A 26,102-nucleotide genomic window follows, 5' to 3' on the forward strand; every position below is an offset into this window, starting at 1 on the left:
CCTGTCTTCCATGGGAATGAGCCCGAAGAACGGGCAGGGGTGATCACGTGACCGCCAAGCGGTTGATTAAAAATTAGGCTTGCTGGAAAAGTTCACCACAGTATCACAAAGCAAGAAACGAATTTTGTGTGATTTTAAATTGTTTCCCTGACTTCGCACGGCAGTAAATGTGCTTGATTCTCTGAATTTCCCCAAATCACAACTACGCGTCTGATTTGACAGTGTTTCTTTCCGGCCTATGTGCTTCAGTTTAAAAAAAAAAAATCTGGGTTTGCAGTAAAATTGCATACAAAGGCGTTGTCGTCTTCTTTTCCCTGGGCCCTGCTTTGATGAAAGCTTTTAGTTTTCGTCAAAGTTTTACTAAAAAATAAACGAGTGTTTGCAAGAAATGGAAGCCCTCCTTTCAAACCAGCGTTGATTTTTTAATCTTTCTAGTTGTAAGAATGGAAGGAAAAGAATGAGTCACATGACTGTTTTGAAATCTCCTGGTCCTGTATGGATAGATGCAAAAAGATTTGGATTATCTGTTTTGGAGGCTATTGTGAGAAATGACAATGAGAGTCTCTCTTTGCAGGTGTGCATTGTGAAATTTTTATTTTTATTTATTACATTTATATGCCATACATCTTGTCTAGAGGTGACTCTTAAGTGGTTTACAACAGAGTAAAAGCAACAAGAAAAAGGTTAATATTGCTTAAAATATTATCTTAATATTTTAATAAATATTCACATTAAAATTAACAAAGGTAGCAAGGATGGGAGCAAGATATAACCAGGATGAAGGTGGAAGCTTTTGTAGTCCATTAACCATTCCAGAATTTTGGGGGAGGGGAGACCAATTGCCAGAGCCAAATTTTTAAGGCAGAGGTGGTATTCAGCAGGTTCTGACCAGTTCTGGAGAACCAGTAGTGAAAAGTTTGAGTAGTTCGGAGAACCTGTAAATATAAGGTGACCAGATTTTCAGATTGGTAAAGAGGGACACCTTTGACCGGGCCGGGGGGTTGATTAAAAATTTTATACGGAGCAACAAAAATTTTCAAACAACGCAAAAATACTGTTGTAATTTTTTTTGCTGCAATGGTCGCTAAGTGTGAAAATGGTCGCTAAGTGTGAAAAATGGTCATCAGTCACTTTTTTCAATGCCATTGTAACTTTGGTCACTATACCACCTTTCTTGCCACAGTTCTTAAGTGAATAACTGCAGCTGATAAGTTAGTAACATAAGTGAATCTGGTTTCAGCATTTGACTTTGTCAAAAGGCAATTAAAATGACCCCAGGACACTGAAACCATCATAAATACGAATCTGTTGCCAAACATCAAAATTTTGATCGCGTGACCATGAGGATGCTGCAACGGTCGCTAAGTGTGAAAAATGGTCGCTAAGTGTGAAAAATGGTCATCAGTCACTTTTTTCAATGCCATTGTAACTTTGGTCACTAAATGAACTGTTTGAAAGCTAAGGCTAGCTTGCATTATAATGCCTTATGCTAGCTTACATTTTCAAGAGAGAGAAGCTAAACTCCTTATTAGAATTGAAATAGAAATGAATAGAGTAGAGTAGAGTAGAATAGAATAGAATAGAATAGAATAGAATAGAATAGTTTATTAGCCAAGTGTGATTGGACACACAAGGAATTTGTTTTTGGTGAATATGCTCTCAGTGTACATAAAGAAAAATAAAATAGAATACATTCATCAAGAATCATAAGCTACAACACTTAGTGATAGTCATAGGTTACTAATAAGCAATCAAATTATACTAGGAAACAAATTATTGGATTTTTAAATTATTGGATTTTCTTTCAAAGAAACTCAGTATGTGCTCCCTGATTATTAAAAGTGCAAATTCAGTGTCAATGACTCCTGACTATTTAAAAAAAAGATTCTATCCAAAATAAATTGAAATAAACCATTTTAAAAATCCTATGCACAATAAATAAAATATTATTTTAAAATACATTAAAAAAATAAAAGAAAAAGACCCAGCTCACTTACCAGCAGGGAGGCAGAATCAGCAGAACTCCGATGCGATGGATCCTCGCAGCGATGGATGAAAGCAACAGGGAGCAGGCAGGCAGAGAGGCAGCAGGAACAGATAAGACACTAGACTGGACTGTGGAGGGACAACAAGGCTAGGGTCACTAAGCAGATGTGGAGAGGGAGGGCGGGGGGGAAAGCTAGGCTGCAGTGGCTACTGCCAGGCCCCGGCCTCGCTAGGGAAGGTGAAAGCTAGGCTGCAGCGGCTACTGCCAGCCCGCAGCCTCGCTAGGGAAGGCCTTCGCAAGGGAAGGCCTTACCTTGCGAAAGCTAGGCCACCGCTGCCCACCCGAAGCCTCCCGAGTCCCGCCGCCGGAGTTGCTTACCTGAAGCAGCAAGAAGGCGAAGACGAAATGGAAGACTCGAGCAGTGCGAAGCTTTTAAACTTAAACTTTTCCGCCCCCAGCCCGCTCACTGATTGGCTGGACTCCAGCCAATCAGTGAGCGGCAGGCTGGGCTGGCTTAGTGCGGATGGGCAGGGGAGCGAGCGAGCGAGCTGCAATGCGCCAAAAATGGGGGAGCGAGCTGCAACGTGCCAAAATTAAAAATGAAAAATCGGGACTTTTAATAACGACGTGGGACAAATTGTAGAAAATCGTGACTGTCCCGCAGGACATCTGGTCACCTTACCCATGTAGAGTGTGTTGCAGTGGTCCAGACCAGTGGTGGGATTCAAAAAAATTTAGTACTGGTTCTGTAGATGTGACAGGTGAAGGATACTGTAAAATCTCCATTCCCTCCCCACTCCAGGGGAAGGTTACTGCAAAATCCCCATTTCCTTCCGATCAGCTGGCACTCGGAATGCAGGGAAGAGATGGGGGCAGGGCCAGTCAGAGGTGGTATTTACCAGTTCCCTGAACTAGCCAAAATTTCCGCTATCGGTTTTGCAGAACTGGCCAGAACCTGCTGAATACCACCTCTGGTCCAGACGTGGAAATACAGCATGAATGATTTGATGCACAGTTACATTAATTGATTGTGCACTGACAGCCTAAAATATAAGCATTAACTCTTAAGTATTGTTGCTACTATTGCCCTAGATAATTATTTCAAGTCAATTTAACTGCAGTCTGTTAAATGTGTAAACCCCTCAGAATCTATTTATTGCACTTGTTCTTGACAGGGAAAAAAATGTGTACAACCACAAGTCTCAGTGGGAAAAGGGTAAGTGGTAAGTGGCAAAATATGCCTTCTAGTGTGACAATCTCTCGGTTTCTTAGGTACTTGAGGTACAAGTATAAAAGGGGGGCATTTTGATGATGCACATGTTGTCATTTTGATGTAATTGTTGCTGGAAACAGACACCTATAATTATAGTAACAAGATTTGACAAAACCAGCCAATACATTTTTCATAAAAAGGAATTTGAATTACAATGTTAGTATCCAGAGATCATTTATATGCCTTATTCTAAGTAGCAGGCTTTTTCAGCAATCAGGTGAACAAGCCGGCCATTTAGAACAGGGAAACACTGCTGTATTGTATACTGTAAACCTAGCTGCTATGGTTGTAGTTTATTCAATAAGCAAATCATGTAGTGTATTTATTGTGGTTTGTGTACTGTAGCATATTTTAATCTTGACTATGTCAGAATGTGATTTGATTTTGACTGATACAAAATTCAAAGGGAAAAATAAATTATATATTATGGACACAAAATCATTGACTCAAAAACTTGAGATTATTTTGCAATATATTACATATTTGTAATATCATTGTGTGATTAATGTTTTAACCCTATTTTTTTAGATTTGGAATTAAAGTCATATCATAACAACAGCATAGACAGCCAATTGACTCTATAAGCTAAGAGGCTTATAACTAGACCTAGATTTGAGTTAAAAGTTACATAGCTGAATTTCCTGTTTTTTTCTTTCACAGTGTATACAACAGGGTCATCCATGCACGCTTTACAATCCAATAGAAGAATGAAACACTAGTCTGTGGCAAAATCAAAGGCCTAAACTGTGATCTAGTAAAAGTTTAAGAAGGCTGTTATTTTCAAGATACGATATGATACGATACGATACAATACAATACAATACAATACAATAGCAGAGTTGGAAGGGACCTCGGAGGTCTTCTAGTCCAACCCCCAGCCTAGGCAGGAAACCCTATACCGTTTCAGACAAATGGCTATCCAACATCTTCTTAAAGACTTCCAGTGTTGGGGCATTCACAACTTCTGGAGGCAAGCTGTTCCACTGATTAATTGTTCTAACTGCCAGGAAATTTCTCCTCAGATCTACGTTGCTTCTCTCCTTGATTAGTTTCCACCCATTGCTTCTTGTTCTACCCTCAGGTGCCTTGGAAAATAGTTTGACTCCCTCCGCAATCCCCTGGGAGATGGCCAGAGAGATCACCTCCCTCATTTCAGCTGACAGTGCTGGGCTCTTGCCTTCCCTCAGGCAATGTTTGCTGGTGTGCCCATGGCGCCTAGCCCTGCCTGAGCTGGAATCCCCTTCCTCGGGCAAGATGCTCTGGAAGGAGTCCCTTTCCTCCCTGATAGAGGAGCTGAGCGAGTTCCCTGGGCCCGGCTGCATGCCAGGGAACTGCAATGGTTTCTCCTTCCAATGCAGAGAGCGAAAAGCAGCAACTCCCACAGGCCCGTGCGCCTCCTGCAGATGGTGACCCGATCCCTGGTCTGGTGGAGGTCCAAGGCGGTCGTGAAGGGCTGTCTGTTCAAAGAACCAGAAAGGGTCATTGTGACCACAGACGCCAGCCTTATGGGATGGGAGGCCCACTGTCAGGGTCAGCTTGCCCAGGGCCAGTGGTCTCAGAGGGAGGCTGCCCACAGCATCAACTGGCTAGAGCTGAGGGCAGCCTGACTCGCGCTACGCCGCTTTGCATGTCTGATAAAGGGAAGACATGTACTGTTAAGGACAGACAATGTGGCAACAAAAGCCCACATAAACCGGCAGGGCGGTACCCATTCAAGGGGGCTCATCCTCGAGGCAGAGGCTCTGGGCAGGTGGGCGGAGCGACATCTGGCTTCTCTCAGAGCAGATCACATCTCCGGAACCAGCAATCGGGAGGCAGACTGGCTGAGCCGACAGCGCATTGATCACTCGGAGTGGCGCCTACACCTGGACCTGTTCCAACAGATCGTGAGGAAATTCGGCAAACTGCAAGTAGACCTCGTTGCCACACATTCCAACATACAACTGCCACGATTCTTTAGCCACTACCAATCACCGTTGGCGGAAGGGACAAACGCACTGATGTGCGAGTGGCCCCGGTAACTCTTATACGCATTCTCTCCTCTGCCCCTCATCCCTCAGGTAGTGGCCAAACTCCTGACCTAATGGGCAGAAATTCTTCTGGTGGCACCGTTCTGGCCAAGGAGGTCCTGGTACGCAGATCTTGTCAGTCTCTCCGTTCAGAGACCGTGGTGAATTCCTCAGGATCAAGTCTCCCTCAGTCAGGGGGCCATCAGTCATCCAGACCCCCAGTGGCTACAACTAGCCGTCTGGCACTTGAGGGGGACCTCCTGAGGAAACAGAACATCTCTGACAAGGTCATACGAACAATACAAGCGTCCAGGAGACCCTCCACTACCAGGATATACAATGCAACCTGGGCCGCCTTTTCATTGTGGTGCAAGGCTAGAGACATTGTTGACTTTCCTGCCTCAGTTCCTCAGACCCTGGACTTCCTACAGGAGGGTCTGGATAAAGGTCTGGCACCCAGTACTCTCAGGTGTCAGGTTGCGGCGCTATCGACCATCCTGGCCAGGGGTTCATCTTGTTCTCTGAGCCAGCACCCTCAAATTAAGAGCTTTCTGAAAGGCGCAGCAAACATCAGTCCACCGACGGTCCACCAATTCCCGTCATGGGACCTCCCATTTGTCTTAAGGGCTCTGACAGGTCCCCCATTTGAGCCTCTGCGTACGTCTAGTCTACGCCACCTATCCATCAAGACTGCCTTTCTGGTGGCTATCACTTCTGCACGCAGGGTGTCCAAACTGGCGGCTCTCTCAGTCAGGGAGGACTTGTGCGTGGTCCACACTGACAGGGTTATATTGAGACTCAATCCTTCATTTACCCCTAAAATTAACTCTCTGTTCCATAGATCTCAAGAGATTATATTGTCTAACTTTTGTCCTAAACCTTCTCACCCTAAGAGAGCGTGAATGGCATAAGTTGGACGTGAGACGTGCCATCCGCATTTATGTAAAGAGGACTAAGGAATTCCGTCGTTCAAAGGCGTTCTTCATCTCTTTCCTTCCTGGCTCTCTCGGCCGCAAGGTCTCATTTCACACCGTAGGTTGTTGCCTGCGCGCTTGCATTAAGCTGGCGTATGAGCATCAGGGCAAGACAGCTCGGTGCAGGGTCACCGCACACTCTACTAGGAGCGCGGCAGCATCAGCAGCCTGGGCGACCCAGGCATCTATTCTGGACATTTGCAGGACGGCCACATGGGCTTCCCCCACCACCTTTATAAAAAACTATAAAATAGACACCTTTGCTCAGCTGAAGCCTCCTTCAGAAGAAGAATTCTGCAAAGAGTTGCTGAAACTCCGGAGGCTCCGGTTCTTACCCACCCTGGGACTCAATAGCTTGGGCATGTCCCACGCTTGGACTCTCCAAGCAGTGCACTGGAGAAAGACCGTTGGCTTACCTGAACGGTCGTTCTCAGGGCACTGCGAGGTAAGTCCAAACCCACCCAGGGGTTTTTTCTTACAATCCGTGACTGTATTATTGACTGTGAACTCTTACCATATGATTGTCCTTTCGTTTTTAAACTGAACATAGAGAGGCAAAGGGAGGCATGGTCAAGAAAAACATTACTCAGTCCAAGGGCAGATAGGCTGTGTTAACCCACGCTTGGACTCTCCTCACAGCGCCCTGAGAATGACTGTTCAAGTAAGCCAACGGTCTTTTTTGCAAGCCTTGTCTGGAGTCTCACTCTTTGGCATCTCAGTGGCTCGGGGAAAACTCCTGGAGCCTTACAATATGTTATCTAATCTGGTGATACAGCTTTCATTGCCTATGTAACACAAATAATCCCAAATTGCCTTTCCCAGGAGAGCTGGCATAGAATGCAAGGCTCATTTCTATAAGCCACAAATATTTATTAAGAAATCATATTATAGCTAACTTTGATGAAAAGAAACTGCATTTTCTAACATACTGAGTTGCAATATATTAGCAGTGAAAAAATGCATACACATTGTGAACAATAATGCTATAGTTCTGGGAGCATCACATGTAGTAGATAGTGTCTGTGTCTTAATAAATTGCAGTAAAATATAGTTGCCACATGCTAAATAAATTAATAAAGTGCAATATAGTAATAAGTAGTAAACTTGTTTGAATGTTAGATGTTCCAACAATGTAAACTAATAATTATTAGCAAGGCTACTTGCTCTCTATCTTTTATTGTTTTTAATATACTGTATATATTTGGGTTCTGCATCCTCAAAAGGAAAGTATCCCCCCCCCATTTTAAATTGAAAAATAAACTTGTTCAGTCTTGCTCCCTGTAGAAAGCTTGTCCAATTTTAATATCCGTGGAGTTAATGCTGACTAGATGAAGACTCCAATAAAATGTACCGTAGGTAATTCTTGGCTGATTTACATTATTCTACAATAGCTATTGATCTGGTGCAGCTAGGAATTAAGATAATTGTCTTGATTAATGATGTTCCATTTCCTAGAGAAATTAAAAACACTCCATTTTCTGGCCTCCAAAAGTGAGAAAGTCATTAGGTAATGAAAAATAAAGTGAATGTCAAATAAGTTACCAAAGGTACTCTTGTAGTTATCTAAATTTACAGAGTGCTTTTTCACTACGTAATCTGGTAGGAATATCAAAATTACATGTTCTTTTTAATCTGGTGCAACAGATCATTTGAATCTAATGATCTTGAAATATATAACTGCCGGATCTGCAACACTGCTTGGAAAGCAGAAGTCAGTACATGAGGCTCTACTCATTAAATTAGTGAGGTTATTGCCTTATTTTTATTTTCTCTGCTTGCAGTGTGTTCTGACCTTGTTATATACACCCATTCTCACATGTTAATTTATTCATCATTGGGTATTCTCTTACTACTTTTTTAACCAATTCCTCTTTGCTGGTAAGGATTAGGTTGAGAATACTCGAACCTCGTGTTCTTTCATCTACCTTCTGACAAATGAAGTTGTCAACAATAGGGAAGAAAAATTTCTTGGAACTTTGACTCTTGGCAGAGATAGATTCCCAGAAGATATAAACAAAAAATAGAATCCCTCATTATCACTGATGCACGTCTCTTTGAAAGTGAGGCATTTTATTTGCATCTTTTGACTGTCCAGGCAGTCTATAATAAACTATCACTTTAGTTTTTTCTCACATTTTACTTTTTCAATAAATCCCCACTTTCAACAACGTGTTATATACTCTGATTTTTTAATTTCTGATTCCCCCCCCTTATATTCAGTGAACACTCCATTCCTTCTATTGCACCTTCTCCTTTTGAGTAAATTCTAACCTTCCAATACTATGTATCAATCATGATATGTATCATCCCATCATTTTAATTATATATGTCACATCATATTTATCTTCCTGAGAGAAGATAAATAGTCTATTTCTCCCTGCTTATGCTAATGCTTTGCTGTTGAATTGCTTATGCTCCTGTCAAATTCGGAGTCCCTGTTCTGGCCTCCTGTTTCACCAATTGTATTCTGATTCTTTGGTCCCAATCTTTAACTGGATATTCAGTTTTTAGTTTTGCCACCCTCCATCTTTTATTCTAGTTTAGTGCCTTGATGTGAGTAATAAAGCATCTGGCAAACATTTTCTTCCCAGGCCCTATAATGCAACCCCTTATTGCAACCCCATCTATGTAGCCAATAACTGATAGCTATGATTCTGTTTTCTCTTCTTATACTTTTACCCCCAGCTAAAATAACTGATACAAAATTACCTCTTTTATTTATTATTTAAATTTTTAAATTTTAAATATTTTAACTCAAGACAGTGAATGTACATAATACTCCTTCCTCGTCTTTCCCCCACAACAACAACCTTGTGAGGTAAATTGAGCTGAGAGAGAGTGACTGCCCTGTCACCCAGCTGGCTTTCATGTCCAAGACAGGATTAAAACTCACAATCTCCTGGTTTCTACTATAGGCCAGCATTTTCACCATTACTTCAAACTGGCTTTTCTCAGTTTACTATCTTTCTATCCAAGAAATCATAGTTTACAGAGATTCTTCTTATTCACTCTTCTGTATATTTTCTGATGGCTCAAAAATGCCATGGTTTAAAACTAATGGTTTATATCAAGTGTTGAAAAAAGGTGAAGCCATTTTTCTCCTTGAAAGTCCTAAAGACCAGGATATGGAAGGCACAGTCAGATGTATCCCTGCAAATGGGGAAACAGATTAAAATTGCCATAAACTTCATCATGAAAAAAAAGAGAAAGACCAAAATGTTAAATAATTACATAAATGAACAAGGCTCATCAGTCAAACACTGTTGATGTTACAGGATCAGAGAAATCTAGAACTGCATTTGAATACATCCTTGTGTCCATGTGCTCTTAGTAAGTAATTTAGCCCTTGGTTTCACTTGCTTTACCAAAGGTCATCTGAATTCTTCATGTTGCCTCTCAAAAGGAGGCATCTACAGAAAGAAAAGAAGAGAGCAGACTAAGAAGCTGAGCCATCTATATGGTAAACTCTGCTAATCATTCTGATATCTATGTGGCTTCTCTTTCCACAGTGATGTAACTTTTCTGGTTGGCAAAGAGAAGCAGAAAGTTTTTGCACATCGCTGTCTACTCTCCACCCGCTGTCAAGTTCTACATGCAATGCTAAGCCAGCCCAATGACACACAGGTTCCGCTGATCTTGAATCACATGCAACCAGAAGTGTTCCTTACAGTCATTGAGTACCTGTACACCAATGGTGTCACTCTCAACAATCTTACTGTAAGTATAACGTATATTACTTGGTGGGTTGGGCTTCCAGGGAAATGGATGTAAAAATAATTAAAATTAGTAACAGGATTTTTAATTTGTTTGTATGATGAAATTGAAATTTTATCAGCTTTTTAGTGACATATGAAAGCATTCGGGGTCCCCCCCCCCCCATCTTTTCCTGATTTTGATTGATTTTGCAGTTTGGAAATCTGTTCCTATTATATAGTCTTTTCTAATTGTGAATTTGCTGTTTTTGTAGTCTTTTAATTTTTTTTTTAGCAAGAACCACCTTTAGTATAGAATTTTCCAGTAGTACAGTGAAGTGTGCAGTAAACAGATGATAATGAAAAATTAATGTGAAGATGATAATTTTAAAAAGGCCCTGGTGAATTAGTGGCCTAGAAAAAATCAGCTAGATATCCAAGTGGGTGACTGATCAATAAACTCTCTTAATCCACAGATCTGACAGCTAATACAGCTGTTGCATGGCTCAGTGCACTAAGATTCTAGATGGGTCCAGATGGCACTTGTAATGTGCAACATGTATGATTCATTACCATATTTTCTCTGAACACGAAGAGAATCTTTTCTCATTTTAGTCATCAGCCAAATTTTATATTTCTCTTATTTTTTCCTCCTAATGGAAATTATGCACTTAGACTCCCCTGATTTGCCATTTTACACATCTGCATGCTCAGCATTTTTAGTATTTACTCTTGCTTTTGCTTCTACGTGGTTATATTTTTCAGGTCAAGACTTTCAAAATACAAATTTATCACCTCATATCTACTTACCTTTTCTCATTGGCTGTCCGTGTCTAACACCCCGCCCCCACAAAAAAAGAAAATTCTGTTATATGTGTGGCAAGTAACACAATCTATCCGCAATTAGTATTTTTTTTAACTTAAAAAAAGTTCACGTGAATTGTAGAACCTTGAATTCTAAAATCCTATCACCACTGCAGTATAGAGAACCTGGTTGAAGATGGGAAAGAAGGATGCTTGTGCAGGAATGTTGGCTTAAGCAACTACTCTGAATAGCTTCCAGATAATAAGTCTTATTGCTTAGCTTTTTGCTAATTTAACGTTGTTGGCAGCCACCCCAAAATCACTGGCACAGTTCTGATATAAGAAAGCAGTAAAACAATTTTTGAATAACGTTTCAAAACTACACTCAATATATAAGGCTGTCTTTTCCTTTACTAGCATGGAGAGATACAGAGAATTAGACATTATTATATTGGTGAATCTGAAATTCCTTATTAACCTGGCATTTAATTAATAATATTTAGTCTCTATTTGTACTGTGTAATTTCAGAAATGCAACAACTTTATCTTTCCCATTATCAGTTGTGTCATTTGGGAAGCCCACTTTTATGGAGTATTTTTCTGCAATATAAGATCCTTTTTGGTTGAAGATGACCAGCCATAAGGGCCATGGAATTGATGTTGGGTTTGGAGGTAGATATTGCCTTTGTTTTGTAACTTGTCTGTTTTTCCCCTCACTTGAGTTGTGAGCCGCCCTGAGTCCCTTTCAGGGAAAAGGGCGGCATACAAATAAAGCAAAATGAAATGAAATGAAATGAAAATATTGTTTTTACATGTGTGGAGGATATGATATCAGATTCCTTATTTTGGATGTCTCTTTCTGCTGTTGTTAATAGCGGTTAGTTTCACTTATTGGAAACAAAAAGGTACATTTTCCCACATTATTTCAATGTACACCAATTCTCTTTACAGAGTTTTTTTTAAATCTCCAATTTCCTTCCCTTGGTTTTTGATATCTACAAGAATCTTCAGAGTGAGTTGTCCATAATTACAGAATGCAATCATTAGTATGCACTTCTGAAATCACCAAGGCCCTAGAAATTCAAATATTCTTTCACAAACCAGAAAATAAAGTATATCATTAAATCTTCATCTTCCATTTTTTCTGTTTACTAGAGGAGATGAATGAATATGCAAATTAAAATCTGCAGATGTTATCTTAAAATAGAGATGGGCAATTTATGTCTGATTATATTTTGTTGAGGTACAGCTGCCATCAAGCCAGCATATTAATTGCTCAGGAATGATGAAAGTTGCAGGTTTCTTTCCCTTCCTTTAAAAAATGATCAAACAGTTAAAAAGAATGCATAGTGGGCAGAGATAATGTCTCCCAACAATCCTGAAGGTATCAGTCTGAATAATTTGTGATTCTGTTAACAATGGACAACATTTCTGAAAAGATCAAAATACACTGAAAAGACTCAAAACATAATGAAATCACATATAAACTTTTCATACTGCTGGAAAGTAAGAAAATAAAAAGTTTAGGTACATTTTATAAATATAAAGCATGTGGCTAATATTTGCCTTATTCATTTTATCTGCAGGTCCTTGAGGTTTTGACTTCATCCATTGAGTATGGGTTAAATGACCTCAGAAAGGTAAGGATTTCACATTGCAGTTTATGAATCCTGATCTAGGATTTTATAATTATGGAAGTATGTGCTATGTAGTTAGTGGTATATATTGCAAGCAGTAGATTCTGGCTTATTTGATTCAAAGATTACAAGATTTATATCCTTATATTACTTTAGACACTTTGCTATTCTAGATTGGACTACAGATCATTTAACCCAAATTCTTGAGATCCCTGCCTATGTAGAAGTCATATACTGTTTATATATGTACAATGACAATAAAAGTAAAGTCTAAAATGGTAAGACTTTCTACCATTCCTCACTATAAAAGAGAAACCTTGTCAGTACAGTATTGATATTGGCAGGACAGAACTACATATTGATTCTGTCCCTAATCAAAATGTTCTGTCCTGCTCCTTTTCTCCCTTAGTTTTATCTGTTATCAAGGTGTGCTGTCCTGCTATTTTCTTCCTGAAAGCCTAAGAAAATATTAAGTACATTATTATAGTTTTGTAAGTGGATTGGCAGAAAGAAAATAATTATAGCAGGTACTACCAGTAGAAAAGCAAGCTGATTTAATTAAATAAGAGCTTTGCCCCACTTGAACCCAGTCGTGACAAAAACCTGTCCTGGGAAGATTTTTGTTTTCTCTCCTGATTGAGTTTTATCAACTCAGGTTTGATTCTGGTAGTAAGAGTCCTGTCCTCTTCATCTTTTATCGCCAGAGCATTGAGTGGAGCAACCTTAAGTTATCTTTAGCACAGTGGGTGGGCTGTATATTCTAATCTAGCACCTTCCAAGAACACTCTCAAATCATCCAAAGAGAGGCTTTGCCACTTGTTATCTCAAGGAGGTCAGATGATCCCTTGACTTGAAAAAGAGGTAATCTGAGCCGGACATGGCAGTGGGAATTTCACACGGTTATCCTTTTCTGCAAGCTAAGAGATGGATGATAGCACTTCTACTCAGCAGTGGGGAAAGGCCTCTTATTAAATGGAAGCCAAGTAAAGACTGTATTTAGAGGAAGGTTTTGTAGAAAAATTATCATAGATATGGTATATTAAGCAGAAATGTAAGATCTAATGGTGAAGTTTAAGCTGGCCCTTCATTATATATTGATTTTTCATTAATTGGCATTTACATACCATTTGTTAAAAGTCCCAATACCTCTGACTTTAATAATGAATTGAAGTTTTGTATGTTAAAAATATATTGCTTTTGTCATTGATATCAAGAAACCCGGGGAACAATAGGGATTCCTATTATCTAAATGAAAATTAGAAATTCTACTTTGGAAACTGATAATCCTCTATATATGTGGCCACACACAAATTAACTGCCGGTGACTTGGAGGAAGAAGCACATATTGGGTACTTCCAGATTTACATCAGTTATATAAACACAACAGCAAATGTCACATTGTTGGTGGCACCCCTGAGCTTTGGCACGGCAGGTGCTTTGAACACAGGAATTGCTGTTCTCATGACTTAATTAACATCTGTCCTATTTAGACAAATCTAATTTGGATAATTCCTATTATGTGAAGGCTTTCTGTCTCCATTTGGTTTGCTTCTATTTTGGACAAAAATCCATGTTTTCCCTCCAAGTGTTTAGTTCTAGAGCTTCTTTCTTTAAACCCTCAGCTACATTTAGCCAGTTTCCTGACAAATTGACAATCGGCCTTCTTTTCAGAGGTGGGTTTCTGCCAGTTTGTCCCATATCAGGCGAACCAGTAGTGGCGGTGGTGGGAGGCACATGTGCACACAAGCAAATGGGAAGTAAAATAAATTGAAACCCACCACTGCTTTTTTCCTTTTCCTTTCTCTTTTTTCTTTCCCACGTTTACACAATTCCAGTTATAACATTTATATTTACTGGAATTGTGATTATTTTGTTTGGTCAAACCTATTGAATCATGTGTAGTGATGAAATATAGTCCATATGAGTTAGTCATCTCTTTGATCTTCCACTTCCACCCTATTGGAATCCCCCCCTATTAAATTAGCATCTAATATCAGAGGTAAGTGGCTCACTGGCTAAGACGCTGAGCTTGTTGATCAGGTCGGTAGTTCAGCAGTTCAAATCCCTAATGCCATGTAACGGAATGAGCTGCCATTACTTATCCCAGCTTCTGCCAACCTAGCAGTTTGAAAGCAGATAAAAATGCAAGTAGAAAAATAGTAATCACCTTTGGAAGGTAACAGCGTTCCGTGCACCTTCAGCATTCAGTCATGCCAGCCACATGACCATGGAGGCATCTTCGGACAGCGTTGGCTCTTCGGCTTTGAAACAGAGATGAGCTCCGCCCCCTAGAGTCGGGAACGACTAGCACATATGTGCGAGGGGAACCTTTATCTTTTATCAGAAGTTTAGACTTTCCTGGGTAATCTGAAGGAAGCTCTAAGTGCTGGCCTTTTCTTAGAAACTGCTTAATCTCCTTCATAACAGTTGTTGTGGTTTGCTTTGAATATTTTACAGTGTTCTATGTTTGGTTCTTTTCCATTCTAAGCATCATTTTCAGTAGACCAGACAAAGGTCAGTTCGGCTATGGTTACAAACATTGAGTGTTATTGTTTCTCATTTTAACCCACAGAAAAAGATATGATCTCCCCCCACCTCTCTGTATAGGGCAAGTTCAGAAGAAAACAGTTATGCTGTACATCATGATACTAGGTGGGATGCTACTGCACAGCAAGAATGGGAGGTTTTGTTTTTTTGCCAAATCATACGCTGGCTGGGTATTCACAAATAGTATCAGTTTTAATTTGTTGGTGTTCACTCACTGGGTGTTGTACAAGTGGAATAGTGCTTGTTCTCAATTGACCCAATTGTCTAGTTGGGGCGGGGGGGGGGCAGTCTTTCTTATATTAATCTCATTGTGCTTTTTCTCATCTTGTGCCAGTTCTTTGGAATTAGGTTCCATCAGTTCTATGGCTTGTGTTTGAGCTGTCAGATTTTAAAAAGATACTAGTATTAAAAAAGTTTCTTTCTTATGGGCTTTCTTATGGGTTAATCTGCTTTAAGTATTACTTTTATGCAGCAAGATATTAAGCATTTAATGATGTTTTAATGGTTATTTTAAATCATATGGACCCCTCAGATGACTGGGGCTTATATAAGTGTGATTTTAAATTGGATGGTAGTAAGATTGCGCTTTTTGATATTATGTTTTACTGTTTTGTTATGTTACAGGGAACAAAGTTGATGCATCTGTATAACTAGTTATAGATGCATTTTTATGAAAAATGAACATATACTGGCAATATAACTACTACTGCAGGAGGGAAAGAAGAAACCAGTATTAATTCATGCCCTCATTTGAAAAAAGTTGGTGATCCAAAAATAGCCTTATGCGACCATCAGGAGTTTCCCAATTGATACAAATACCTTAGAATGTGGAAGTAGCAGGAAACTACAATTGGATGAGCACATCTATACAACACAAGACAGCTCACAAAGACGACTAAGAAGGAATTAATGTCATGACCCTGGCAATTAGGAGGAAGTATTGAATCTAAAATGTGGAAAATCTTGGCAATTTAACAAAAGAAAAAAAAGATTTAGAAAATACGATGGTACGAATTTGAAGATTTTACACAATATCGTAATGCAGATATTTTTTTAAATTGTGAGGGAACAGAAAAATTGGAATAATAGTATCTGCAACAAGGAGAGAGAAAAGTAGAATTAGATAATTGTAAAGATCACAGGACAAGAGCCATGTTGGTTTGTGGTAGCCAAAATCAGAAGAAGTCTGATGCCATCTTTTCAGGCAAACCAATTTTATTAAAAGGCATCAGCTTTTGTGAACCACAGCAGAAATGAATAGCTAAAAAGAAGTAGAATTTAAACTGGAATGATAGAGGGGTAAAGGAGGAAGAAGACAGTTGGTTATGCCTATGCGAGTTATTGGTGAATCAGATTGTAAATACCTTATAAATTAACAATTGTAATTTAATTGTTAAAACTTTCTGTGTTTGTCCAGATTTTCTAAGAAAGCCTAAACCATTTCATGTATAGGAGTTCAGCAGCCTATTGTTGAATATTATTGGTGAAGTTTTTTTGTTCCATTATAGTTGTTCTGAGATCTGTAATGGAGCATCTGGAGAGATTAAAATGCTTTGCTAGTATTTTATCTTTGTTCTGAGTTCTGATGTCAAACTTGGGTTTACCTATTAATTCGTTTATGCAAACTCTGGCATGTTTGTCAATTGTATCAAGTTAAATCCTATATCATTTTAGGATACTCCTTGTATCTGATAAAGTGAGCACTTTAAATACTTTTATGCTAAAATACATTATTAGACTACTCTCTAATTGTAAATGTGTCCAGAAGTGGCCCACTCTAGTTCCAGGATATCTCATATGTATACTTTTCAAAAATGTTGTTTCTTAAAGTTCAATTTGTTTCTATTATAAATAGTTTTTAAAATATCCATACTGATACCGGGGAGCAACTACCACCCTGCAGCTTTATTACCTCTTTCTGATTCAACCTTTCCAGTTTACACCCCCCCCCTTCCCAGAGTTAAATAAACAAGATCTGAAATATTTGTACAGTCTGTTTAATTCCACAGGGATTGAAGTTTCCCAGAAACTCCAACTCTGTCTCATTTTGTATAGATTCAGCATTTTGTCACTGCATAAGTAAGCGAATGCTTATCTGAAGATAAGTGAATATACTTTGGCAGGACAATATAGTGTTTCTAAATGTAAAAGAACAAATTGAGGACACATTGATTTTTTTAAACTACCAGTTTAATAAAAATGGGAGTAGCGTGATACCAACAGTTGGTCCTGTTGTTGATTATTGCTGAGTGCTTTGGAAAGGACACGAGAAACAGGTTTGGGGTTTATTGTAATCAAATACTTCAATTGCTCTTCAACAGAAAGAAGACCGGCCAGTCAAATAAAATATTATACATTAAATAAATCACAAGAGCCAGCACTGAAGTATTAATCAATTATCAGTCACATTTAAAGGCCATAATTTTATTAGGCAAAAAAAAAATCCTTGCCAGCTAATTTGAAGTCATGTTCCATTTTTTAGGGCCAGCTAGAAAGAAAGTACAGATCTGTAGGGCAGGATTAGGCTACGGTTCTTATAAATTTTGTTGGCCAAGATCATGCTGGCTGGAGATGATGGAAGTTGATACCTGCAACCAAAGACTTCTAGGGTGGTAGTATGCTATGTCATATGATGGGCTTAGAAATAGTGTTCTGTTTCTAGGGATATAAATATAAAATATATTAGCTTCTCTGCCAATGCAGAGAGCCTAGGACTGTGATGGTGAACCTATGGCACATGTGCAAGAGGTGGCACGCAGTGCCCTCTCTGTGGGCACACGAGCTGTTGCTCCAGTTCAACTCTTCTGTGCATGTGCGCGTGCTTCATGCTGGCCAGCTGGTTTTCGGGTCTCTGCCCCACATGTGCGGGGGGCTGCGTGCGGGGCACGCATGCATGCATGGGGCATGGGGCACTTGCAGGGGACTGCGTACGCTTGCAGGGGGCTGCATGCACATGCGTGGGGGGGCGCGCATTGCATTTTGGGAGTTCAGGAGCGCAAGCGCACATTCGCACGTGCTTTGGGCACTTGGTCCAGAAAAGGTTAGCCATCACTGGCCTAGGATAATAAATTTAGTGTACAACAGGATATCAAATCAAATCTCTTAATCCTGTAGTGCATTTGCCCCTGTAGCTCTTCTAAAAATTGGACAGGAAAAGCATTATGTGTAAGTTATACTATCAATGCTGTTGTCCTTCACAGATCTTACAGCAACAAACATATGGTCCCAGAGCATCCAGTCAATAGTCAACACTTGCTTTAAGGAGAAAATGTCTTTAAAAGATGGAACTGAATTACACTGGAAATGAGATTCTCACAAGGGAAACAAGGAAACAAAAAACTCAGTCAATTTTCTGGGGAGATGGCTGAGTTCCTCTTGCCCTTTGATTTTTAACACTAGACTTGACTGATTTATAATCCGACCCGCTGGGATTGGTGAGAATGTATGCTGCTTCCATTCCCCCACCACAGGGTCTCCCAGCAACATATGAGTTTGACTCTGAAGTGAGTGGGACAGGGTTACTAACAACTTCTGGTGGATCAGACAAGGGTGGAAGTGACCCCTGGTGTGAGAGACAAGCCCTTGCAGATGTGCAAATGTTTTGACAAAGAAACTATCTGCAGATCTTCCTCTACTGCCTTACATAGTTATTGAGGTTTTCTCAATTTCTTTCAGCTTCTTGTGCCCCACTGGAGCCCTATAAATGTTTAACCTTTTGTTATGTAAAACTTTACATAGTGGGCCAAAAATAATTAAATATTTTTCTGTTAAGAACACTTCTAACGTTTCTTTGGTTTAAACATAAATGCAGAGATTGGCATTAATGTAGTTTCTAATCCCATATGGAGCACGATAAGTAGCCATATTACCTAATGGTAAAAAAATTCAGGAATTTAGTAGTACCTTTTCCAGTCAACACATTTTATCAGAAGGCATATGATTTTGCAATTTCACCAGATGCATTATAACTACTAATTACTAAGGTACTTGCAATCTGTCTCACCTGTTACTTGCACCTTCTTAACTAACCTGTCCTCCTCCATTTCCCACCCCTGCCCCAATTTAATCTATAAATCAATCTAACCCTTCTATGCTTTGAATGAAGCTAATGCTGCAGCTCATGAACGCTATTAATAAAATTGTGAGCCGAAAAGAGGTTTTTGATATTTTTTTTGCTATCATAAATTAACACAGCTCTCCACTTACGATGTCTACTTAATTGTTAAATGTGACTCATGTCCAAAAGTGCAGTCAATGCTATATGACAAATCACTATCATGTTATTGCCAAGGAAACAGTATGGTTTTATCCCTGAAGTTGCTGTCAAGTCATCATGGGAAATTCACCCTTCCATTATGCATGAATTGGGTGCCAAGAGAGCAGAGGTGGTATTCAGCAGGTTCTGTCTAGTTCTGGAGAACCCGTAGCAGAAATTTTGAGTAGTTTGGGGGAACAGGTAAATATCACCTCTGACTGGCCCCACCCCCATCTATTCTCTGCTTCCCGAGTCCCAGCTGATCAGGAGGAAATGGAGATTTTGCAGTATCCTTCCCCTGGACTGGGGTGGGAATGGGATATTTTACAGTATCCTTCCCTGCCACGCCCACAAAGCCACGGCCACAGAGCCACGCCCACAGAACTGGTAGTAAAAAAAAAATTGGAATCCCACCACTGGGAGAGTCACAGCACCACTGCTCCTGTGAAGTGAGCTGAGATTCCTTTTTATTTTAGAGCATATTTCCTTAATGATTCTGAGAGTACCTTAGTTCAGCTCATACATTGTGTAAGTTAAAATGAAACAAACCACCATATGTGAATCCAGGCACTGTGATTTTACTTGTGGGTTTTTGAACATCTTATGAACATTAATGAATTCTTTCTGTGAATTGTTCTAAGAAACAAGCTAGTTCAATTGCCGTCATGGACAGAGCTATAATTTGTTATCCATGGACACAATTAGCATGTCTCAAAATGATCAATTCATTGTCTAGAAAAAAAACATGCCAGCACAGATTACAAGTGACTAGTTACATGAAATAGATAAGATATAAGACTATGTCTATTTCAAGACTATTGTTTTCAGCTTCTGCCTTTTTACAACATCTGTTCTGCTATAACTTTGGCATAACAAGTATATTGTCCTATATACCTTTTTTCCCCCTAACTTGCTGGGGAAAGTTCAGAACCCTTAAAGATAAAATAGGTGAGGAACATTCTGCTCTGTTAAGCTAGGGAGTAATGGCTTGGAGGCACGTGTGTCAAACTCAATTGTGTCACATGACGTATCACGATGTATCATGACTTTTTTGCCTTTGCGGAGCCGGGATGGGCGTGGCCTACGTGTGACACATGGGCTGGTGGAGTAAAGAGTCCTTTATTACACTCGTATGGCAATCATGTACTCTGCTTCCGTTTTTGGTCTCCAGTTTCAGTGACTCTTGAATGGAATACTTTATTGAATTTAATTCTTTATTTGGCCATGTGTGATTAGACACACAAGGAATTTGTCTCCAGTACAAAAGCATTCAGTGCAGGGGTGGTTTCCTCCTGGTTCGCACCGGTTCGCACGAACCAGATCGTCGGTGAACCCGAAAGTAATTAACTTCCGGAATGCTGGTACCACTCCTGGCCCCTGTCGCTGGGTGCCTGCAGGGTTTTTCTTTTTAAAAAATGCCTCTCCGGATGATCTTGAAAACCTGCAAGGTTGCTTTGGAAGGGGACAGATGGGTAGCATTTCCCCCTGCCCCCCTCCCTGGGAGCCTGCAGCCTTAAAGCAAGCCTTTGCACAGTAAAGAAAATCTCACAAGTGAGAGAACCCTCACTGTAGAGATAGCAAGAGAGAGGCTGAATTTCTTCTGCAAGAGGAAATCCATTTGGCAAAGGGTGTCCAATGCTCCTGGCCTTCATGGTAGAGCTTGTGGGTGTGGTTTGTTTTCACCCCATCTTTCCTTTTAAATTCTCTTGGAAGAAACATACTATTACAGATTACAGAGTGTATAAAGAGAAGGCGGTTTTATATTAAAAATATTTCATCCATTAGTCTAGTCTGCAGAATTGGCATGATAGTTAAGGATAATCAGGAATATTCACTGTCAATTTAGTCTTTAGTACTAAGAGGAGAGTACAAAAAGATTGCAATAGAAGCAAGAGAAGTCGCAATGATGCCACGAATGTCAGCTATGGTTTCTAAGCAGTAGGAAATTCTAATCTTTCATCTGAATTAGCTTGGATAAACCAAAGCAGATGCAAATAGAACATACTTCATATCCAACCAACTCTTCTCCGCATGTAAATGATTGAACCTCAGTACAAAAAATATCTTGTGATTTCCGGGAATTATATTAAGTACTCTAAATCATATGCATATTGTAAAGGTCCTCTAATTAGCTCTGGAATAGAATAGGATCGGATCAGATAGGATAGTTGGAAGGGACTTTGAAGGTCTTCTAGTCCAACCCCCTGCTCAGGCAGGAAACCCTACACTGCTTCAGAGAAATGGTTATCCAACATCTTCTTTAAAACTTCCAATGTTCACAACTTGCCTTCTGAAGGCAAGTTGTTCCACTGATTAATTGTTCTAACTGTTGGGAAATTTCTTCTTAGTTCTAGATTGCTTGACTCCTTGATTAGTTTCCATCCGTTGCTTCTTGTCTTGCCCTCAAACAAAAATTAAGCCCGATGAGAGTCAGATGATTTTTCTGATTCACATGGGCGATAAGATAAATTAAAATCAGGATCATGAGTGGCAGTCAGAGGAGAAGGTGCAATCTTTTCCCTCTGTGTGACATGTTTTCCACAATTTCAGATTATTGCTTTCTATATTTCCTAAATATGTTATTCCCATTATTACTGGAATTCAATTTCCATCAAACTGAAGACAAAATCTGTGTCTGAATCTCTTCCCATCCATTTGCTGAGAATTAGAGTTAGGCATGGAGAAACAGCCTGCAGATTTGGGAAGGCTATTTTAAGAACAGGGAGTAGCTTGTTCATGTTTTGTACTATGGTGTAAAAACAAAAAAAACAAAAACCTATCCCCTGTTTAAAGAGATACTGTTCATTGCCTAAGGTGCTCTGTTGGCAGACGTAACAGAGTTCCCATTAATCTATTCAACTGAGAACTGACACAAATCTTTGTTACGGGTTTTCCTAATAACAACTTTTGGAAGTATACTATATCTATGGTCCACAAATTCAAGTTGCTCATTGTCTATGAGTCAGCAGCTGCACGGAGCTGGCTGTGGCCCATGTGCTTTGTGGCAATTTCCTGGCAGGCTCATCACTTTTCTTATCATCCAAGCTTTTGCTTTCGGAAGAATAATTTCCTGTTCCAGAGCTAGAATAGAATAGCAGTCGTGTTAAAGGAATGCAGATTGCCCTTCCCATGAAGTGCAGGGGTTATCTGAATGTTATTTTTAGACAATATCATCAACACAACCAGCCTGCAGGGGGAAAAGGCTAAATAAGCAAACTAACATTCCTAAGATAGTAGGGTAAATCCATTAGAGCACCCACAGTTGATATAGGGACCATTTACAAACCTGCAATAACTCTATTTACTCTTTGACTCTAAAGAATGTTTATTTTTTTAAAGTAAAAACTCTTGTGTCCTTATTCATGTGTAAATTTGCTCTGAGAGTCTAAAGAGGATCATGGGTTTAGCTTTGATGATTGCAAGTAGAAGAACCTTATATGTAACTACATTTCAGTTCCTGTTAATGTATATCTGACAGTTAAAGAAATAAAAATTCCTCAGAGTTTTTCATGAGTTTGATGATTTATGCAACACTGGAGACTCTGACTGGTGATGGTCCAAGTCATAGTTTGATTCCTAATTCCAGAAGTGGAATGATGTGGAGATTGGCATGAGGGAAAGCATTCTGTGTATGCCCTGAGGTACTATTCACCTGCTGAATATTGGTTCAGATTAAGCACTGAAATTAAAATTTTCTTGTCTATTTTTCCGTTGGGAAGAACATACTTGATTTTCAGTAAGAAGGAACGGTTGCGGTACAACATAAAGACCTGAATTATGTTTTAAAAGGCCGCCATGTCATACAGTCTGTTTAATATGTGATTTTTTTTAAAAAAGAAGAGGAACAGTCCTTTCATCTATGCACTTATTACATTATAACAAGGCTATTGTAAAACTCTAGGGCAGCGATTTGATTTTGTAGCCTAGCATGTGATGCCAACCCAGGAAATTGCAAGGTTTTTTTCGTTGAAAATTGATTAACACAATTGTGGCAATTGAATACCTGAACTCAGATAGTATGTTTGAATTAATGTTGTGAAAGAATTATAGAAATGGTTATTGCATTTTTATATCTCAAGATGTAATACAAAAATAGGGGAACATTTCAGTCTTACCTTCATGGATAACCTTCTGGATGTCACATGATATTGATGACTAGTGTCACCTTTTACATTAAGCTCAAAAGTGCAGCAAACTGTTTTCTGCCCGTTAGCACAGCAAGCAAAGGAGGGAAGGGAGACTGCAGAAACAGGAACTTAAAACGTCATCTCCTCCAACAACTCTTCTCCCTGTTCAGCAGTTGAGTAATAGAGGAAATTATTCTGTGGACTAGAACAAATAAATGGAAAAAGTAGGTGACGTTGCAGGCATATGGGAGGCGTCCCTGGCTATGAGGTCCCATTCCATTATTTCAAGTGGTATAAGAACATGAAAAGACATTATTTATACGCAGACAAATAATAGATACAAACAAGTAAACTGCTCCAAACTCGATTGCAGAAAATATGACTTCAGCAACAGAGTAGTCAACGCCTTGAATGCTCTACCTGACTCGTTGTTACATCCTCACACACACACACACACACACCAGCTTCAACCTTCAACTGTCTACCATGGACCTCACCCCTAGAAGGTCTGTAGGGAGCATGCATAAACGCACCAGCATGCCTTCTGTCCCTGACCTACTGTCCCCATTTATTTGTACTTGTTTCCTTTGTTCATATCCATGTTTATACTTATATTATTATTTTATATAATTATATTATTGTCTTTATCCATGTTTATACTTATACCTGTTATCTTGTACATGTTTGACTAACCAAATAAATAAATAAAATAAATAGATGGGCCAGCCATATCTCTCCTGGAAAAGTGGAATACAATCTTTCCTTCAAGTTTGCCTTCAGCATCCTGATATTTAGGTGGGATAAGTGGAATTTACAGCAAAGTGCAGCAGTGTGGATTTCTGCTATTCAGAGTTCTAGCCAAGATTCTACATTTAATTTTAACTTTTTCCCAGTTTTCATTTTTCGTTCCTCGTTTGTTAATATTCTAAGCCTGTTCAGTGTACTAATTCCTCACTAATCCATTTGGATTAACTGTATCGGAGATGCTTGTCTTCTCAGGACATTTTTCTTCCAGATAATGTTTTTGGCTTTTTCCCAAGCATGCTAATATACATACACACTATAATATAGCAGCACTATTTTGGTTGTATATCATAATTATCACTTGAATTACTTTTAGAAGTTCTGCTTCCGAGGGAGCATGGCTATCCCAAATGAGGTGGTTTAATGGAATTTCCAAACATAATGGATTAGCCATGTGTTTTTGCTCTCCCGGGCTCTGGGGTTAGAAATCCCCAGGCTCTTGGTTAGAAATGTGGTCTGAACAAACCACATACATTGAAAATTCCTCATCATACCATTGGGACACAGATCTTAACTACTGGATTTTCTTCCGCTAATTTATAACTCTAATAATTAAAGAATTGCAAATAAGTCATATATTGCAGGTATGCAGGAAAGAAAGAAAAAAAATTAGGCTAGAAACCCAGCACACCAGGAGGAAGCAATGCATGGAAAGAACGTTATCAGCATTGTGATCTCGGCTACTTGTTATGAAAATGGAATGTTGGCATGCTTGGGCAAAGAGATTTTTGGAAACAGAGGAGGCAATGAATCCCCAGTTAAGAACACAGGTAGTCCTCAACTTATAACAGTTCATTTAGTGACTATTCAAAGTTAGAACAGCACTGAAAAATAGAACTTATGAACCATTTTTCACAGTTACAACCTTTGTAGCATCCCCATGATCATGTGATCAAAATTCAGATGCCTGGCAATTGGTTCATACTCATGACTCATACTCATACTATGGTTCATAGTATCACCTTTTGAAAACCTTTTCACAAGCAAAGTCAATAAGGAAGCCAGATTCACTTAACAACCAGATTACTAACATATCAATTGCAGTGATTCACTTAACAACTGGGACACGAAAGGTTATAAAATGGGGCAAAACTCACTTAACAAATGTTTCACTTAACAACAGAAATTTTGGGTTTAATTGTGGTTGTAAGTTGAAGACTACCTGTATTACCCAGGAGAAAAGAGTTGTTACTGCGAATCTGAAGTAAGAAAGAGATTGGAGTTGGATAGATAAAACCATCTGATTTCATTCCGTCTCTTCCTCTGGAAGCTGGTTGAATCCCAGCCTTGGAGATGGGTGGGAAGGAGGTGAGATCATCTGATTTCAGATGCCACGTGGCAGGCAAGGAAATCTCCCTGTGCTACATTCCTGAATGATGAGTCTAGCATGACTTCAGATATTTAAATTAACTGTTCTTTATCATGACCATTCCCCTAGAAAGTGTATTCTCAGTTCTCTATTATTGCACCATCCAAAATAATCACGTCAAGCTATAAAATGAGACTACCGTGTAGCTTGGTATCTTCCGCTATTAAAGAGATAAAGAGATCTCCACCAGAGATAAACCCATCATTTCCGAATCAAACAGCAGCTGGAGAGGACAATTACAATTTAAGGAAAAGATGTAGCTACTACCGTATATGTATTTATATAATTTATTTATTGTACTTGAAAGTCAGCAGAGGATAGCTGGTTCCCTTGCAAAAATGATCTGTATGAGTATCTTTACAGCTTTGATGCTTCTTTCTAGGCTTGGCATTGTTGCTGCAAGACTCCAAACCATTCTCTGCCTTTTATTGCCCATTTATACCTGCATGGCAGCTGTTTATATATATATGACTGTGTACTCTGAACTGTTCAGAAAACATTTTCCTTTTCAGAACTTGGAAATAAGTTGCAAAGTGGGAAAGAGCTGAATGAATGTCTAGGAGTAACGATGACCAAGTTTGCATTACATTCAGGTAATCAATTTACAACAGTTCATTTAGTGAT

The 26,102-nt window shown here is 39.3% G+C and overlaps 1 protein-coding gene and 1 long non-coding RNA gene across 4 annotated transcripts in view; one reads left to right on the plus strand and one right to left on the minus strand.

The window, feature by feature from the left end:
- Positions 1 to 26,102, plus strand: part of BTBD19 (BTB domain containing 19) — a 56,592-nt gene that overhangs the window by 261 nt on the left and 30,229 nt on the right. For 2 of the 3 annotated variants that reach the window (XM_087719757.1, XM_087719756.1), the window contains exons 2-3: positions 9,753 to 9,960; positions 12,326 to 12,379. In XM_087719757.1, the coding sequence (XP_087575883.1) occupies positions 9,753 to 9,960; positions 12,326 to 12,379 (262 nt within the window). Of the gene's footprint in view, positions 1 to 6,377; positions 7,600 to 9,752; positions 9,961 to 12,325; positions 12,380 to 26,102 lie in introns of those variants that run through there. The other variant, XM_087719758.1, reaches the window with a different exon arrangement.
- On the minus strand, positions 105 to 23,536 carry LOC148044617 (uncharacterized). The gene is made up of 3 exons (XR_015697280.1): positions 23,294 to 23,536; positions 1,998 to 2,115; positions 105 to 935 (listed from the first exon to the last, which is right to left on the minus strand). It is a non-coding gene; the product is annotated as an uncharacterized LOC148044617 (long non-coding RNA).

This window comes from Thamnophis sirtalis, unplaced genomic scaffold (assembly GCF_051295495.1).
Source record: "Thamnophis sirtalis isolate CommonGarterSnake01/CBP01778 unplaced genomic scaffold, rThaSir2_p1.2 scaffold_7, whole genome shotgun sequence".
Taxonomy (NCBI): Eukaryota; Metazoa; Chordata; class Lepidosauria; order Squamata; family Natricidae; genus Thamnophis; species Thamnophis sirtalis.